Source organism: Scomber japonicus, chromosome 1 (genome assembly GCF_027409825.1).
Source record: "Scomber japonicus isolate fScoJap1 chromosome 1, fScoJap1.pri, whole genome shotgun sequence".
Taxonomy (NCBI): Eukaryota; Metazoa; Chordata; class Actinopteri; order Scombriformes; family Scombridae; genus Scomber; species Scomber japonicus.
Genome location: NC_070578.1, coordinates 36,374,784 through 36,394,139, shown reverse-complemented (window position 1 = coordinate 36,394,139; position 19,356 = coordinate 36,374,784). Strand labels below are relative to the sequence as shown.

Genomic DNA, 19,356 nt, shown 5'->3' with positions numbered 1-19,356 from the left:
TGCTTCGCCATGAGGCAGGAAGTCCTTATAACTCCTACAGACATTGTCCCGTCTACACCAAATTCATCATGCATGTAGAGGGTCCCGCCCTGAACACATCTATGCATCAATACTGAGTCAAATACACAGCGCCACCTACTGGACACAGGAAGTCAGCCTCATATGACAAACATTGTCCGATTTGTGTGTGTGTGTGTGTGTGGAGGAAAGGGGAGTGGCCTGTGAGGAGGAAGTTGGAGGGGCCTGTGAGGAGGAAAGGGGAGGGGCCTGTGTGCGTGAGCAGTGATCGACAGCTGTCAGACACTCCATCAGACACAATCCTGGCTCTGATTGGTTCAGTAGGAGCAGTAGGCGGGGCTAAATGAGCCTGTTTTTGGTTTTTTTTTATAGATCACTAGTTTCCTGTAATGCTGTCTTTACATAGTGACAGTCTTAGCAAATATGACAAAAAGTTACTTTTATAACTCTTACCAACTGCAGCTTTAAATGAACATTCACATTTTTTCTAGTGGAAGTTAATCAGAGCCAATTTGAAGCTTTTTTTTTTTTTTTGTAAAACTTCCAAGTCTTCATGTGAAAGTAACTCACGCCTACCTCCATCCATCCTCAGGGAAATAACAAAACTTCGCCCCCACTTAGTTCTTGCTTTGCTGTCAAGAGGAGGGAGAGGCGGGGGGGGGGGGGGGGGGGGGGTTCACATTCAATATAGTATCTCTCCCCACACACAGAGGAGTCCTCTCTCTCTCTCTCTCTCTCTCTCTCTCTCTCTCTCTCTCTCTCTCTCTCTCTCTCTCTCTCTCTCTCTCTCAGTAAAGCCCAGAGCCATTTCCAGCTGTTGATGATATTATAACACACAAATATCTCTTATAATTTAATGAAATATAATCTTTGTGTAGGAGGTGTGGATGAGGAGCGAGGACTAGTTTATAGATTATAATGCACAGAGAGACCAAATGAAACCTAATTTTAAATCCTACCATCTATAATAAGGCAAATAATATAAATATGGTCTTTTTAATAGTATTTAGTGTTGTATATATACCCTCCTTCCCCTGTCCTTCTTTCCTTCCTTTCCTTTCTTCCCTTCCTTCCTTCCTGCTACCTTCCTTCCTTCCTTCCTTCCTTCCCCTGTCCTTCTTTCCTTCCTTTCCTTTCTTCCCTTCCTTCCTCCCTGCTACCTTCCTTCCTTCCTTCTTTCCTCTGTTCTTCCTTCCTTTCCTTTCTTTCCTCCCTTTCTTCCTTCTCTCCTTCTTTCCTTCCTTCTTCCTCCCTTCCATCCAGCCTTCCTTCCTTCATCCATCCCTCCCTCCATCCCTTCCTTCCTCCCTGCTACCTTCCTTTCTTCTTTCCTCTGTCCTTCCTTCTTCTCCTTCCTCCCTTCCTTTCTTCCCTCCTTCCTTCCTCCTTTCCTTCTTTCTTCCTCCCTCCCTTCCTCCCTTCTTCCTTCTTCCTCCCTTCCTTCCTTGACTCGAGGACAACAGGAGGGTTAAAGAGTACCGTCTACACCTGCTCCTATGTGAAAAGTACCTTGATAGAACTTCTGTCGTGATTTGGTGCTCAGGAATCCAGGATGTCTTACACTGAAAATGTTTATTGAAGCTCGGCCGAGGGGAGTCAGTGTATTATCAATACACCGTCTGCTGCATGATGTCATCACGATTCAGAGGATACTGTCCTCCGTGGATCGTCTCTAAGGCTTCATGAATCCTCGATGCCCATAAATGGTCATTACTGCATCTACAGCATATGGCATTAGCCTGTTGGTTCATTAATCTTACAGACAAGCGAACTCGGTTACCCATCTGTGGGTTTAGGGAGTCAGACAGTCATATCCTCTGACCTTGGTTGCCACGGTAACGCTGCGTCACCGTTATCAAAGTGACTCCATGTTTTTTTGCTCCTGTCTCTTTTACTGTGATCTCAAAGCCCATGTTTGACCCTAAATATGGACAATTCACTAATGATCAGGAGATCCTCGTTTCCTTCCTTCGGTCTGTCCTTCATATCTTTCTTCCTCTCTATCTTCTTTTCCTTCCTTCTTTCCTTGCATCGGTCTCCCCTTTCCTCATTCCTTCCTTCCTTCCTTCCTTCCTTCCAGCTGTCCTTGTTCCCTTTCTTCCTTCCATCTTTTCTTCCTTTCCTTCCTGTATTCTTTCTTCTCCTCCTTCATTCCTTCCTTCCTTCCATCTGTCCTTCATACCTTTCTTCCTTCGTCTTCTTTTCCTTCCTTCCTTCCTTCCTATCTTTCTTCCTCCGTCTTCTTTTCCTTCCTTCTTTCCTTCCTACCTTCCTTCCTTCCTTCCTTCCTATCTTTCTTCCTCCCTGTCTTCTTTTCTTTGCTTCCTTCCTTCTTTCCTTCTTGTCTTATCTTCTCTTCCTTCCATCTGCCCTTGCTCCCTTTCTTCCTTCCTTCCATCTTTCCTTCCTGTATTCTTTCTTCTCCTCCTTCATTCCTTCCTTCCTTCCATCTGTCCTTCCTACCTTTCTTTCTCCGTCTTCTTTTCCTTCCTTCTTCCCTTCTTTCCTTCTTCCCTTCCTTCCTCCGTCTTCTTTTCCTTGCTTCCTTCCTTCTTTCTTTCTTGTTTTCTCTTCTCTTCCTTCCATCTGTCCTCGCTCCCTTTCTTCCTTCCTTCCTTCCTTCCTATCTTTCTTCCTCCATCTTCTTTTCCTTGCTTCCTTCCTTCTTTCCTTCTTGTCTTCTCTTCTCTTCCTTCCATCTGTCCTTGCTCCCTTTCTTCCTTCCTTCCATCTTTCCTTCCTGTATTCTTACTTCTCCTCCTTCATTCCTTCCTTCCTTCCATCTGTCCTTACTACCTTTCTTCCTCCGTCTTCTTTTCCTTCCTTCCTTCCTTCCTTCCTTCCTTCCTTCCTTCCTCCCTCCCTGTCTTCTTTTCCTTGCTTCTTTCCTTCTTGTCTTCTCTTCCTTCCATCTGTCCTTGCTCCCTTTCTTCCTTCCTTCCATCTTTCCTTCCTGTATTCTCTTCCTTCCCTCCATCTCTTTAATGATCCGGCCCACATGAGATCAAATTGGGCTGTATGTGGCCCCTGAATGAAAATGAGTTTGACTTTGAATCAGTTTAGAGTAAAAAGTTAGTCTCCTTAGTGTTACCTGAAGATTTGATCCCCACTGAGCTTTGCCGTCCAACAGTGCATCGAGAACTCCTCGGCTTGGTTCGCCGCTCGGTCCGTCGTTCCCGCTCACCACGTAGTACGCAGAGCGAATGCGTTTGAAGAACTCTTGGTCCACGTTCTTGGCACTGCAGTGATTGGGAATGTAGGCCAAGTCCACATAAATAGGAAGGCCGGAAGCAGCCGCAGTGCCGGATTTCTGAGAACCTGATGAGGAGAGAATAAAAAACAAACTGTCACTATCATGTCTTAACCCTTGGGTCGTCAAATTGACCCTGTCTGTTTTGACTGTTCCTTCTTTCCTCCCTCCCTTCCTTCCTTCTTTCCTTCTTCCTTCCCTCTTTCTCTCTTTCCTTACTCCCTCCCTCCTTTCCTTCCTTCTTTCCTCCCTCCTTTCCTTCCTTCTTTCCCTCCTTTTCTCTTTCTTTCCTCCCTCCTTTCCTTCCTCCCTCCTTTACATCCCTCCTTCCCTTCCTTCCCTCCTTCCTTCCTCCTTTCCTTCCTTCCTCCCTCCTTCCTCCCTTCCTTCCTTCTTTCCTTTTTCCTTCCCTCCTTCTCTCTTTCCTTCCTCCCTTCCTTCCTTCTTCCTTCCCTCCTTCTCTCTTTCCTTCCTCCCTCCCTCCTTCCTCCCTCCTTTCCTTCCCTCCTTCTTCCTCCCTCCCTTCCGTCCTTGACTCAAGGACAACAGGAGGGTTAAAACATTTATCTTCAACGTTTCCTAATTATTTAATGAATTCTTCTCACCTGAACTGCTCTTGACACCGTTGGTCATCCCCTTGCCGGGGTTGTAGCTCGATCTGGAGAGGTCATCGTCTTTGGAGCCTTGTCCATCCGACAGACGAGACATACGCGAGCTCTTGTCTGCGTCCTTCTTCTTCAGCGTTGTATTGCGAGGAGACGGCGTCTGTTTCACCGGCATGGGAGACTTCTTGCGCCTGGCCGGTGAAGCTGATTTGGTTTTCCCGGACGCCTTCTTCAGACCTTTGGGTTTTGGCTCTTTCTTAACCGTGCCGTTCTCCAAAGACTCAGGATCCACCATGCAAACATCTGGGCGTGGGGGTTGAGGGTAGGGGTCCATGAGGGGTGCAGGAGGAGGGTCGTTGCTCCTTCTAGAGGCAGATTGATGGCTACCTACTCCTGTGGCAGATAATTTATCAACAGGCATGTATTCTGCATCCTCGTCTGAGTCCATGTTGCCGTCACCAGTGACAGACGGGTATTCCTCGGTACCTGGAGGCACATCGGAGTCCGACTGAGAGCCTAGAGACTCGCTGACGGAGGTGGGCGGTGTGTCCTCCGTGGCCAGACCGAGCCCTGCTGACATGCCACCGACCTGGTGCAGAGAGCTGCTGTGAGACTGGTGATGGTGCGGCTGCTTGTGAGCCCTTCTCTTGACCGACAAGTCGTGCTCTTCTCCCTCCTGCGACTGGTCGCTTCTCTGTCCTTCCTCTTCGTCGTCTTCATCGCTGCATAGCTGCCGCATGCTGGGGTTGATGAAGGAAGGCGAGAGGTCTTCTTTCCGCGGCCTGTACTCAGAGGAGGAATATCCAGGAGAGCTGCGGCTGGCGTAAGAGGAGGTGGCTCCAATGGGTCCGGTGAGATCCTGATCGCTGTCGTCGTCATCATCATCGTCGTCATCGTGCACTCCTCGGCTGCACTCTTCAGCGTAGAATGGCGAGCGGAAAGGCTGATCAGTTGAAGAGAGCGAAAGAGGGCGGGCAGGGTGCTCTGGCTCCATCTCACACTCCTCTTCAAACTCTTCATCATGACGATAATGAGGAGGAGAGTCTCCGGGCATCATCCCTATCTGAGGCTTTGGTATCTCCCATTCGTAAGTGCTCCTGTAGCCTCCTGCTGCCGGTTTGGGCTCCACCTTGGCGGGGCCTGAAGCTGCGCCGATGGCAGCAGGGAGGGTGGAGTGTGTGCTGACCTCTGTGGGGCCGTTAACTGTGTCTGGCTTGCTGGCCTGGAGAGGGGAGGACATGTAGGAACCAAGAACATCAGGGAGTGCACCACCCTTCTTTTCACTGGCAGCTGGAGCAACGGGCTTGTCAGAAAATGACAGGCTTCCAGCTAGGCCACTAGAGGGCGACCTCCGAGTCATCTCACGCATGTAAACCTCCTCATCTTCTTCCTCACTGCTGTCAGTCTCCTCAAAGTAATGTTTGCCTTCTATGTCTGGACGTGGTGAGGAAGTGACACCAAACAGAGCAGCGCTGGCTCCCTCTTTATCCTTGGAGAGATTAGCAGGTTGAGAGAACAGACCTGCTGAGGCCCCAAACCCACCAACTGTGTCCAGCTTGGACCCTTCAGACCACTCAGGCTTATAGAAGCAGTCTGATTGAGGGCCTTTGTCCATAATGCCACCTAATGAAGTCGTATGCTCCTTCTTTTCCTCAGCAAAAGCACTGGATGATAGTGCGGGCAAGGTTTGAATCTCATCAAATGGGCTGAGGGGTGAAAAGCGAGTTAAACTGGAGGTAGACTCAGCAGTGGTTGTAGTGGTGATTTGTTTCTCAGACACTTCCAGATAGTTGTCTTTGGTGCCGGCTGAGCTAGAGAACGGAGGATCCATGACCAGTGAATGTTCCTCCTTAAAGGAGGAGTACTCAAAGGGAGGCTCGGCAGAGGCAGGTGTCTCCAGCTCCTCTCCGAACTGTCGGCTGGTGGAAAGGGAGCCTGAGGTGGAGGAGGAGTAGCTGTAGGCCGAAGAGGAGGAGTACCCAGGGGCAGCTGTGGTCGTATACTGGAAGCTTGTGTCCAGTGATTTCTTGCTCAGGAGATCTGGTGTCTTCTGTTTCTCGAAATCAGTATCGGCCCTGTCACTGTGGTAGAAACTGTCCTCTGTTGATTTCAAAGTGAAATCCTCTTTAGCTTTGTTTGTGGTCTGACTTGATAAAAATGAGTCTTTCTCTCCACCTCCATATGAGTATTCAAACCCGGACGAGTAGCTAGAGAAACCTGTAGCTCCTAAATCCATTGGCTTTCCACTGAGGGGTGAGGAGTCAGTTTTAACATCGTCTTGAGTTTTCGGGAGTGAGCTGATGGAGCTTTCTGTCACACTTGGCTTCCCCTGACTGTTATAACCGTATCCAGCCATCGAAATCATAAACTCAGGCCTATTAGAGCCGAACATCTCACTGATTGGACTTTTTACTTCCTTCTCAGACTTCTCTTTGGCACCTTTCTCCATTCCAGCATCAACAGCACTTTCATCCTCCTCCTCTTCTTCTTCTTCCTCATCGTATTCGTCCTCATCGTCGTCTTCTTCAAGAACCTCGTCATCATCGTAGTCTTCCTCATCCCTTGCTGTTAGTTTTCGCATATCGACCTCCAAACAGGCTCCTTTCTCGCCGTAGCCCGTAGCGGCGGCTTTGTCGACATCAAATCCTGTCATAGAGGAGTAAGTCGGGGGCTTAGCGCTGTCAGTTTGGCTTTTAAAAGAGAAGGAGTCTTTTTCTGACGATAAGGAAGTGGACGAAGCCTCAGGTCTGTCAGCCACTGAAGGGAATCGACTGCTTGCGCTATATTCAAATGTCTCCTTTTCTTTTACCTCTTTTTCAAATGGAGGCACAGCAGGAGTGCTCTTGGAGTCTAGCCACGATGGGGTGGAGGACTCTTTACCATAAGAGGCGGTAAATCCCTCCTTCTCTGACATCTTCTCGGTGGCTTGTACAGGAGATGGGGGCTTGTGTTTCTGCAGATCTACTTCACTCTTTGCTGCGTCCTTCTCTGTCTTATCCAAGGGCTCTTGAGCATATAAATCAGAGTCCATTGAGCCTGTTTTGCTGTCAGCAAAGTCACCGTATGAGAATGTTTTATCGTGCACATAAGGCGTGTCTTGTCTTATATATAACGCCTTTTCTTTGCTTTCCTTCTCTGGGAAATTATAGAGATTGAAATGAACGTTTTTCTCTGATTCTTTATCTGTTTTCTCCATGTCGTTCGTGTCTAACTCTGCTTTGCTCTGACCTGTAAATGGGGATTTAGGCCCCACTCCACCTGGGGAATAATCTTTGTCATCTTCGTCCTCCTCATCATCATCATCGTCATCTTCATCTGAGTACATCACTTTTGGTGGAGCCTTTGGTTTCTCGTCTGTGCTAAAGGACACCTGTGTCTTCTCCTCGTATTTGTCTTCGTCATCTTCATCTTCATCTGAGTACATCACTTTTGGTGGAGCTTTTGGTTTCTCGTCTGTGCTAAAGGACACCTGTGTCTTCTCCTCGTATTTGTCTTCGTCATCTTCATCTTCATCTGAGTACATCACTTTTGGTGGAGCTTTTGGTTTCTCGTCTGTGCTAAAGGACACCTGTGTCTTCTCCTCATCTTCGTCTTCGTCATCTTCATCTTCGTCTGAGTACATCACTTTTGGTGGAGCTTTTGGTTTCTCGTCTGTGCTGAAGGACACCTGTGTCTTCTCCGTGGTCTTGACTTCTGTTTCTGTCTTTGCGGATTTTGCCACAAAGGAGGAGTCGTCATCAAGGAAGCACCCCTCTTTTGCCTCCATGAGCTTAGCCTTAATGGTAGGCTGTAGATCCTTTTTGGCAAAGAAATCAGCTTCGTCCTCAACCTCATTTTCTTCATCGGATTCTTCAGAAGCTTCAAATGCTGTCTTGTCACCTGGCAGACCAACAAAAGAGGTATTGTCAGACACGGTTTTCTGAGTGTCGGCTTTCATATTGGTCACCGCCTCGTCTTTATCCTCCGACTTGAAGGGTTTGTCTTCTGTTGGAGAGTAGCCACTGCTAGTAGGAACAGACTGTGTGGGTGAAGCCAGTCTCATTGTGCTGTCATCTGGACTCAGACATCTTTCTTCACTCTCCTGTCTGGAGTGGGACTCTAACCCCGGGGAGAAAGATGGAGGGGGTGAAACAGCCTTTATCTCAGCACCAGTCTTAAATCCCTCGGTGCTAAAGAGAGCCTGGTTCTCTTTGACAGCCTGTGTGGGAGAGAACTGTGAAGTAGAGAAGAGAGGAGGAGGAGGAATAGTAGCACAGGGAGATTTCTCTTTCTCCTGGAGCATCATGGAGGCCGCGTGTTCGTAGCCCTCTTGGAGTTTCCCCAGAGGGATGTCAACATTTGGAGTCTGGTCCTCGTCCTCGTCTTCCTCATCGTCTTCTTCTTCGTGGACTGCTGCGATCTTGGCGTCACCGTCCATCTCAGGAATTTGGGGCTGGTACTCATCAGAGGACGGAGACTTAAAGCATTTGTCATCCTCCAGAGAGGAAGTGGGTGAGATGGTTCCTGCCGAGTGGAGATAGTCCTTCCCATGGGGGGCCTCTACACGCAAGGGGATATTGTTGATGGTGTCGAGCATGAGCGAGTTCCTCCCAACTTCCTCGGTCTGAGGCGCCGTCACCGAGGTTATGGACTGGTCTTCAGCTACAGATGTGGCAAAAGAGGACAGTTTGTCATATTCTGTGATGGATGTTGCTGAGGAGATGTGTTCCTCCTCTGCAAGAGGAGCAGCGATGATGGCAGGGTACGGTGCAAGCTCAGGCTCTTGACCTCCCATGAAGGGTTTTGGTTTGACATCTGCGACGTCAGACACGACAGAGCTCTTCATCTCTTTTATACCGTGCATGGAGTCAAAGGTACCAGGGACATCAGGGACAGAAACTTCATAGGAGGCCACATCATATCGTAGCTGTGGGATCCTGTCTTCTGTTTCCTCGTGGATCTCCTCATCAGAGAAGGTCTGCTCAGTCTCAGAGTAACCGGGGATGGTCTCATCTTGGATGAAGGAGAACTGCTCCGATGCTGCCGATGGTGCGCCTAATCCAGGCAGGGTTGAGTTTGATGAAGGTTTTTGCTCAGTTGGCTTGGTGTCCCACTCCTTTCCAGTTTTGTCTTTCTTTGTCTCCTCTGTTTTGTACTTCAGAACCTCGTCGTCTTCAGTTCCTTCGAACTCGGCTTTTTCAATCACATCCCCCTCCTCCTCTGAGCTGTCACTCTTCTTTGATCTGTCTTTCATGTCATCCTTTACAGGGTATTTGTCATATTTCTCCATTTTCTCCTCTTCATATTTCTTGTCAAAGCCATCACTTGCGTCCTTCTTTTCAACGGCTGCTCCCTTGTCATCCTTGTCTTGTTCTTGTTTGACAGGCGATATGGGTGAAGCAGGTTTTATCTCGGTGGTTGGGGGTGTGATTTTTTCATCAGGGAAAATTAAGGAAGAAACTTTAGTATCTGGGAACACTGAATGCCCAGATATCACATCGTTCTGTATCGGCTGACTCGTATGTTTGGTCAGTTCTTCTTGTTTCAGAGCCTCAAAGTCCTCGGTGAGGTCTTCAGGAGAGGACACGATGGACCTGTCTGCCAGAGCTGCTGCTGCAACCTCTTCGGGGATGTTCTTCGGGACCGGGACCGGCTTCGGCTTCTTCTCATTTGCTTCCTCTTTAACGGCTTTATTTTTATCTGCCTTGGGTTTTGCTTGAGTCTTGTTGGCCTTGTGCAGAGTTTTTCTCACTTCAGGTGTGAACGGCTTCAGATCAGGCTTAGTGATTTTTCTCAGCTCTGGTTTACTCGGGTCCTTCTTTTTATCCTCCTTGGCTTTACTCTCTTTTTTCTCTTCTTTTCTTATATTCTCATCTTTCTTTACTTTACTCTCTTTCTTTATTTCTTTCTTTTCTTTGTCTTTCTTCTCATCCATCTTGGACACTTTCTCCTGCTTGGTAGTTTTGTCCTTGGATATTTTCTTTTTCTCTGTCTTGACTCCCACGGGGGCCACCTCACTGTTTTTCTGCTGTTTGGTGGCTTTTAGGCTTTCACTTTTCACTTTTTTCTCTTCTTTCTTTTCTACTTTATTCTCTTTAGTGATTTCACTCTTGGATTCTTCCTCTTGGCCACTGGTTTCCTTCTTGGTTGTTTTGGAGTGCGGCTTGGGTGAAGATTTGAGACTCTCTTTGCTGTCAGTTCTTGATCTCATTTTAGTCTGTTTGATGATGGGAGGCGGTGCACCAGAGGATATGTCTTTTTGGGTAGCCACTGGGTATCGCAGGAAGTCCAGGTGTTTCAGCTTCTCAAGACCCTCGAAGATTTTATTCTGTGGTGCATTTCCTGGGAAGAGCACCCTGACTATCTTTTCTGTGGGACGGTGAGGAATCCAGACTATGAGAGCAGTAACTGATGTCAAATACGGGACGGATATTTCTCCTTCTTTTCCATTTGACATCATAATCCCTGTCTTGGCTTTGCTGTTTCCAGCCCATTTTTGCATTAGAAACTGCATCTCCTTGCTCTCTTTTACAGGGTTTAACACATACATGTCTAACTTTCCCACGCCGAGTTTGTGGAACAGGGTGATGGGTTCAATGGTGTTGCTGACGACCCTGTGAAGAGGCTCTGGTGTAATGCCAAGCTTGTTAAGGTACTGCAGTGTAAGAGATGCTTCTTCAATGCTTTTCTTTACTTTCAGAGTTGACTCGGGCATCCGAAGCTTCTCTGGGACATTGAAAAACACGATGCCAAGCTCAGGAGAGATCAGGTTCTTCATCCAGTCACCGTTGGTGCTGGAGCCAGACCCTTGGTTACGCTCCTCCTCCTGCTCTGCAATCTTCCTCTGGAACAACCCATTAATGCCAGGAAGGTTGTCTGCCCCAATATGGGTGAGCAGAACGGAGTCGATCCTGTCCAGGTGGCGAACCAGCTTCCAGAAGCAAGACTTGTGCTCAGACCCTCCATCCACCAGGATGTTAAATCCATTAACAGCAAACAGAGCGGAGTCTCCTCTGCCTCCAGGGAAGATGTAGCAGCAGGGTTTGGACAGCTTCAGAAAACCTCCGGAGGTCGGGGGCTCCAAAAGGTCGAAGGGTGATGGCACATCCACTGTCTCTGAGACGTAATCGGTGAACTCTGTGACTCCGTCCATGTTGGGGAGGTGCGGTTCAGGGTTCAGGCGGTATTCCACAAGATTTTGGAGTGGCTGCTGCTCCTGGCTTTGGCCCAGGGAGCTCCAGCCACCGTCTCCCTGACAGGAAACAGTAAGCCTGGACGGCTGCTCTGAAGAGGCCCTGGACAGGACTTCAATCACCTGGGAACACAGACACAGAAAAACAAGAAGAGTCAAACTAAAATAACTGTGCTTATATTATCTGTCATAAATATACATACAAGATTTTTGGAGAGAAGTTTTCCCTTATCCTAATCAAAGGTCTAAGGATGTTGTACAGCTGTGCAGATTGTAAAACTCCCTGGGGCAAATTTGTGATCTGTGATGTTGGGCTGTAAAAGTAAAATTGATTTGACTTGACATGACACTCGGCTTACTTGAGGGTTGGAGATGATGTCGGAGAAGTGTTGCCAGGTGAAGGCTCTGCCTTGAAGCAAGATGTCACCTCCCTGCTCCGAGCTCTGGCCGCTGAGTATCAGCAACTTATTCCCAGCAAGGTCAGTGATCAGAGAGCGGATCTGAGTAGAGAGTAGTACAGAATAACCACTGCTGACATTAATGCTTCATAAAAATATCATACGATGCATGTGTATTCATCTAAATATAGGGAGTTGTAATATTTATTTTTGGTTTGAGAGCTGTTGGATTTGCTGAATAAAACTTCAGAGTATGATATTCAAAGAAAGAAGAGAAAGAGATAAAGATTTCAAATTAGAGTAGATAATGCAACACAAATGTGAATAAATGAAATGAAAAGTCGAGCATTCATTTTTAAGAGCAGTCCAAAATTAATCATAATAGTGGAAACAGTCAATTTCAGTCAGCAAAAGGGATAAAGAGACATTTTAGACACACTTTGATTGTATAATTGTTTTTCAGCGATAATTAATTGTGTCTTTAGAGTAACTGAAGTTGCTTTTAATCATTAACTGACTTCCCATCATCATCATCATCCCAATAGACAAAAGCAATACTGAAAACAACCTTATTTTAAGCAGCCTAAAGAGAAACTAACACAAATATTCACATTGAGACAGTGAGTTTATTTATAAGCAGAGTATTAAAGACAAGACGTCTCTCACACTGGGCTTCAGCTGAGAGTGACAAAGTGTTTTTCTGTTAATCAAACAAGCAATGATCCCTAGCAGGGGAGACATGGACCTCCCATTGGTGCTAAATGATCAACAGTAGGTGCTGCTGTGTTCTCTTCACACGTGAAACCAACTTCAACCCAGACCGAACACTTTGGTCTGAAACTCCTCACGTGGATTTAAATAAATACTTAATACATGTGGTTAATATCACCCAGTGGTTGTTTAGTCTGTGTCATTCGAGTGTGACTCACCTCTGAAGTAGCGGCCTCTTCTGACGGGTTCACCAACACCACTGTCTCCAGCACATCACTCTGATACTGGAGAATCCGCTGGCCTACATGAAACAGAGACAGAACAAACCCTGATTACTACAATACTACACTCTGATGTCAACATGGTTTTAAATGTGTGTGCAGTGTCGGAGGTGAACCAACTTGACAGGACCAGCATCAAACGGGTCCAAAGTGACATTTGCAGGTGTTTACATAAAGGCTGGGTATTGGTACTCGAAATATACCGAGACCAAGTACTATCGATACATTTCCAGTCAAATGATACCTGCAATCGATCCTTTTTGCACCCAGAGCTAGAAGATATGACTCTCTGTACGGACTTGCTCACAACCAATCAATACAAGAGCTCTCCGATTTAATGCAACTTGTGATTGGTCCACGGCCGCAGCAGCTACGACCCGTCTGTGGTGGTGAAGTCGTGGTGAGTTTGAGTTAGCACGCTTAGCAGTTCAGCAGCCAAGACGCCACCTAAATGCTGTACACGCCTGTTACACCGGATAAAAGACAGAGCACTGAATGTGTGATGGGTATTAGCTATTTAGCCAGCTAGCTTATGTTAGCTGTGCACTTTTACCCGGTGAATGTTTATGCTTCAACAAACTGAGCTGCAGAACAAGATGTGTTCATGTTTGTAAGTTAGATAAGAAGGAGAGTTTAGCAGGAAAGCTGATGTAGGCTGCTGTTTAGAGTCTGAGGCCCTTGTGTTGTGTATCAGGATGCGGTCAGGCTCAGTGTGACCGGCTGTTCTGCTCTGTGACAGAACACCATGGCGTATCGTAATAAGGACTCCAGCAACATAAGCAGATGACTGAAATAATTTTTAAAAACTAGGCGTTGCCATCACGATATCGGAGAATTTAAAAGATAAAATTCTCTTTTTTGGTTTCTGATTTTTCTCTCAAAGGTGAACACAGGATGATTTTCAGAGCAGATATGTTGCTGTAATAGACCAAAAAGCACAATTTAATTTCAATTCAACTTTAACCTCCTAAAACCTGAGCTTTTGTTTGATATGCATGTTTAATTTATCCCAGATATTTGGGATTAGTAGGACTTGATAAGTACAAAAACTAAGCATCATCTTTGAACATGAGGTCGTTTTTAAATAAATAATGTCCTTATATCGGATACTATAGATTCATTTCACTGTGTTACAATTAATTCACCAGGGTCTAAAACACCTTCCTTTTGAACAAATGATAATAAAGTCCCAATGTCCTCAAACAAGTACTTCCTGATTAGCAGTGTCATAGCTTGTTGCTATTCTTGCTGAAATTAGTCACATTTGTATCAAAATACAAACGTTAAGCATAAATAAAACTTAAAATTGTAAAATTTGATAAGGATTTGAACCTGGTCCACTTTTGATCGGCTGTTGATTTGGCCAAGATGCCTGCCATTTGGTTTTTACGCTATATTATGCTTTTGCGCCCACTAGGTGGCTCAAAAAAGGACAATAGGTCAAAGTTAAGAAGAATGAAGTATAAGTATAAGTTCCAGCAAACCCAAAATGTAATATTCCCATATGAGGATGCAGGGTCGCAGGAGGTTAAAGCTGTTTTTAAGGGGGGGTCAAACTTTGTTTATCAAGTAGCACAAGAACTCCTTCACCTACAAAGTGCCTGCATGCTTTTACTGTGAAATACTGCTGTACTACTGTATGTGTCCTTTAATGACCAGTGTAAAGGATTTGTGACAAAACTCTAAAGAAAAACAGTTTTACTTCCTGATTGGTTGAAGAAACATCAATGTCGACAGTACAACGCCCTGTCTAACAGTATCTTCTCAACGTAATTGCCCTGCTCATATGGTGGCAGTACATAAGCCCCTTCAACCCCACCCCATCTCCTCTACTGCTCACTTGCCATCTTATTTCTCCAGTGGTATTAACTAAAGCCCCCTCGCTCCTCCGAAGAGCTTAATCCTATGAATATGCTCTTTTTTTTCCTTCATATACAATCACAACACAATAACGCCAAAAAAAAAATCCCCTCAGCCAAAAAGCCTCATTGGCTGTTGCTATGGGGACACTTCTCTGGCTTTTGCTGCTAGCCGAGTTACACTGACCCAGTCTTGGCTGAGAGAGACGCATTGCAGCATTTCTGTGAGAGAGGGAGGGGAGGCTCTCGTACTGCATGGGAGTATGCACGCAGCTTCACATAGCACAGGAGGTGAAGCCGAGTGCCAAGGCAGCAGCGGCAGCAGCAGCAGCAGCAACAGCAGCAGCAGTATTATAAATAAGCATGCAGGCGCTTCATCAGAGGATCTATATTTAGCCTGAAAGACGTTGTAAGCTCTTCCTTCATCTCGAAAATGTGAAGGAGCTGTCACAGGCTGTTTATCTCACCTTTTCCCCCACTGAAACAGAGAGAGGGAGGAAGAGAGGGGGGGGGGGGGGGCAAGGACAACTACAGGTGAAGTACATAAATTAAGTACTCAGGAAGGGAAATGACATGCCTTAATATTCAGAGGTTGCATGTTAGGGTCAGAGGACTTAACAAGTCACAGATAATGCGAGGGACTGGAAGAGCTTGCCACTTTATAACACTAAGCATCTGGGAGAGGGGCGAGAGGGCGGGGTGAAAATAAAGATGTTTTAAGGTGTGATGCTGTGGTTAATGTCTAGTTTACTTGATCAGAACTATGTAAAGATCATGGTTTGGGTTAAAATGAAGGAAGGAAAGACAGAGGAAAGGAAGGGAGGGAGGGAGGAAGGAAGGGAGGAAGGAAGGTAGGAGGGAGGGAGAAAGGAAGGAAGGAAGGAAGGGAGGAAGGAAGGTAGGAGGGCGGGAGAAAGGAAAAGAGGAAGGGAGGAAGGAAGGAAAGAAGGACAGAGGAAAGGAAGGGAGGGAGGAAGAAGGAAGGAAAGGAAGGAGGAAGGAAGGAAAGGAGGAAGGAAAGAAGGACAGAGGAAAGGAAGGAGGGAAGGATGTTGCATGTTAGGGTCAGAGGACTTAACATTCATAATAAAGTCACAAATAATGCGATAATGGACTGGAAGAGCTTGCCCCTTTATAACAGCTTCACAAGCATCTGGGAGAGGCGTGAGAGAGAGAGGGGCGGGGGGGGGGGGGGGTAGACGAGCCAATTCATGCACACAAACAGCCAACATCAGATCATGTTTAGTCTACTCTGAGTGTTTAGGCTGTTTAGTGAGTAAACGAGTAAGCACACTGTGGCCCCGGTTTATAGTCGCTGTGGTTTTGTTATCGCCAGTGTGAGTTTGCTCAGCTGCTTATCAGACGAGTAGAGTGGAACTGGTTCTTATGAACCCAGGAGACAGTTTGAGTGTAAGGATAATAATATACAGCAGAACAAAAGGCGAGTATGCAACATGAAGATAGTATTTTTTTTTTTGCACTAAAATCAACACTGACAATTAGTTACTTTTACTACATTTTATTTTATTTTATTTTCTATTGCTATTTTATTGTATAGTTGGTTCTTTATATTCTTATACTATATGTTAGTTATCGTCACTGTGTGTAATGCTGCTGCTGCTGCACTGTAATCTCCCAGCTTGGGATCAATAAAGTATATCTATCCATCTATCCATCTATCTATCTATCTATCTATCTATCTATCTATCTATCTATCCATCTATCCATCTATCCATCTATCTATCTACCTACCTACCTATCTATTTTTGAATGAGTTAGTGAAAAAATACCAAGGCCAGTTATTGAATTTCTGTCTTTTTCAGCTCGTTAATGAAGACTGAAGTTATAAATCCTATCCTGCTATCCTGGAAAATGAGCATTTTATTGCTGTGGATGAAAACTATAAAATATTTAATACCAATTTTAACACTTTCTTGACCTTATTTACACGTCTTTATTCCGAACCAGCAGACCTGAATCCCGATCCATGTTGTATTCTGTCTGGATCTGATATCCTCTTGATTGTGTATTGTATTTTTCTGTGTTTGTTTTATTTGTATCTTATCTATTTATTTGCTGTCTCTTCGACTTGTATTTTTTTTAAATATTTATTTTACTCGCTAAGGACCACGGATGCAAATTAGCAGCTTTGCTATAATCCGGCATGTTTACAGAGATGTCTAATATCGATGTTCATCAATATGCACTGTCCCTATCCAAAAATAAAGTATTATTATTATTATATTTTCAAGGATATATTACAGACTGACGTTTAATTGATTACTATGAGATCCTGGAAAATGAGCATTTTATTGCTGTAGATGAAAACTATAAAATATTTAATACCAATTTTAACACTCTCCTGACCATTTTTACACGTCTTTATTTCGAACCAGCAGACCTGAAGGTGCTTCTAATTAGCTCTCAATAATTTTGGTGTCACAATCAAGCAGGTTCACTCAAAGTCAGCAAGCAGTGTGACAGAAATCCATTTTGATCTTTGGACCCCTGTGATTAATTTTGACATGATATTTTCAAGGATGTATTAAAGACTGCAGTTTAATTGATTACTATGAGATCCTGAGATATGAGCATTTTATTGATGTGGGTGAAAACTATAAATCATTTACTGCCAATTTTAGCACTTTCTTGGCCTCTTTTACAAGTCTTTATTCCAACTAACTTTATAATTGGCTCTCAATAATTTCGAATCACATTTAGCTGCATTCCCTTAAAGTCAGCACATAATGTGACAGAAACCCACTTTGAGTGTTGGACCCCTGCGATGAATTTTGGCTCTTTTTTTGACGTTTTCAATATGTATTCAATGTTCGCCGACTAATCTGCTTTGATTTCAGTTGTATACTCTGCTGTGGATGCTATGTGACAAGACGAATCTGAACATTTGATACCTATATTTAACGTCCATATAACTTTCCTTATTTATAAGCAGTTTGTGAAGGTTTTTAACGCTTGTTTAATGATGCAAGAATCACTGAAGTACATAATGTTGACCAGTTTTTATCTTATGTTTGAAGATCAGTTTGTGATGCAGTTGAAGATAAAGATAAATCTGAAAAAAAATTGTATGTTTTAATGTTTCCATATGTTTACTATTATTGGGTTTTATTTTTATTTCTCAAATTGCATGTTTTTATGTTTTTTTTAATTTTCCAATTCTTACTGTTAAATGTTTGTTTTATATAAAGCACATAGAGTTGCCATTGTGTATGAAATGTGCTATATAAATATAACTGCCTTACCTTGCCTATTGTAAAAATCGCCGGTACTGCTCTAATGAAAGGGATACTTTAAACTTGTTAAAGGGGAACTCTTGCACACCACACTGTGTTTCCAGGTGTGGAGCAGCTCTCCTACATGTGTGAAAAAGTAGTATGAAGCCTTTTGTGGCTGCAGACGGAGCTGTGTGAAATCTGATAAAGTGCTACAGGCTCTTTCATACAGAGATCCTTCATTAGAGGTGAGGTGAGGTGAGTTAAAATGAAGGAAGGAAAGACGGAGGAAGGAAGGGAGGAAGAAGGAAGGTAGGAGGGAGGGAGAAAGGAAAAGAGGAAGGGAGGAAGGAAGGAAAGAAGGACAGAGGAAAGGAAGGAAAGAAGGACAGAAGGAAGGAAGGAAAGAGGGAAGGAGGGAAGAAGGAAGGAAGGGAGGAAGGAAGACGGAAGGTAGGAGAGAGGGAGAAAGGAAAAGAGGAAGGGAGGAAGGAAGGAAAGAAGGACAGAGGAAAGGAAGGATGGAAGGAAAGAAGGAGGGAGGAAGGAAGAAAGGAAAAGGGGAAAGAAGCTGTGGTTAATGTCTAGTTCACTTGATTAGAACTATGTAAAGATCATGGTTTGGGTTAAAATGATCACTGGAGACAAGTTTTTATATTCCCTTAAAGATATGCAACCTTTGTTGTCATGGCAACAGTGAACACCACGATTAATTGACATAAGCAAGATTAAGAAGATTAGAGTTTCTAAATGTCGGTTTCGATTAATTGCCCACCAGATTTTAACAAGGTGGACGATTATGTGGAGTAAATAATGACGATATCTCTGATTTAAACTGTATCATGAGTCCGACTGTTACAGAAGCAATATTAAACTGGTGCGATGCTCTATTAAATAAATATATATGGAGAGAATTATTATGTTAAATACTATCTGAGCTTTTAATGAGGAAAAAAATGAATAACATTTGGATTGAAAGTATCGCTCGGTATCATATTCAAAGCACGAGCCTCCTCACCACAGTATCTGCCTACGATAGCTTTATTCCAGACGGGGCTGACTGACCATACAGATGTGCCTTACATTAACAGTTTATCATGATCTCATCTCTTTTAAGTGCCTCAAACTGTTACGACGTGACATTAATCTGAGTACAGTCCTGACACCAGAGGAGGTACCTGAAAGACAAAGTGTGCTTTACTGGAATTAAGATAAAAGGACCTTGACATTATCTCATAAAAATGGAGGACATTTTCTCTTCCATGCTGATGATGATAGATATTAAGTGTATGTCATGACGGGAATGTTTTATAGCAGTGGGAACATTGGTCTGAGCTGAGGGACGGCTCCTACACATCTGGACTAAAACACCTTTTTTTGTGATCTTCAAGTTTAATGTTTGATTTAAAAAACGTAAATAAAGAATTTTCACGTATAAAAAACTGCTTCTATCTTTAAAATTGTATCAGAAAGAATAAATTAGGCTCACTATTGAATTATTGGACTAAAGCCGGGGAGCCATTTAAGTTGTACAAGACCTGATTCTATGCGATAATAGTATTTATTTTTCCAATATCTAAATTTGGGTATTATAATTTGTTTTTCTTCAAACCCCTTTTAAATAATAAACTTCTCAATGCAACAGTGTCTAATGTTACTTTAATGCAGAAAGACACAAGAATTTGCCTGCATATAGTCAAATTTAGCTGTTTTCCGATTTATTGATTTACCTCACAATTTAATAGGGTTCGACAGCATTTTATGAAAAACATTATAATACTTTGAAATCTCTTGTATCTAATTAGAAGAAGAAGAAGAAGAAGAAGAAGA

At 44.3% G+C, this 19,356-nt stretch overlaps 1 protein-coding gene across 1 annotated transcript in view; it reads right to left on the bottom strand.

Moving 5' to 3' along the window:
• map1aa (microtubule-associated protein 1Aa) overlaps nucleotides 1-19,356 on the bottom strand; it is a 92,109-nt gene that overhangs the window by 2,004 nt on the left and 70,749 nt on the right. Inside the window, exons 3-7 of the mRNA XM_053343407.1 lie at nucleotides 12,372-12,454; nucleotides 11,404-11,544; nucleotides 7,541-11,167; nucleotides 3,874-7,243; nucleotides 3,110-3,336 (exon numbers count right to left, since the gene is read on the bottom strand). Of these exons, the coding sequence (XP_053199382.1) occupies nucleotides 3,110-3,336; nucleotides 3,874-7,243; nucleotides 7,541-11,167; nucleotides 11,404-11,544; nucleotides 12,372-12,454 (7,448 nt within the window). The remainder of the gene's footprint in view (nucleotides 1-3,109; nucleotides 3,337-3,873; nucleotides 7,244-7,540; nucleotides 11,168-11,403; nucleotides 11,545-12,371; nucleotides 12,455-19,356) is intronic.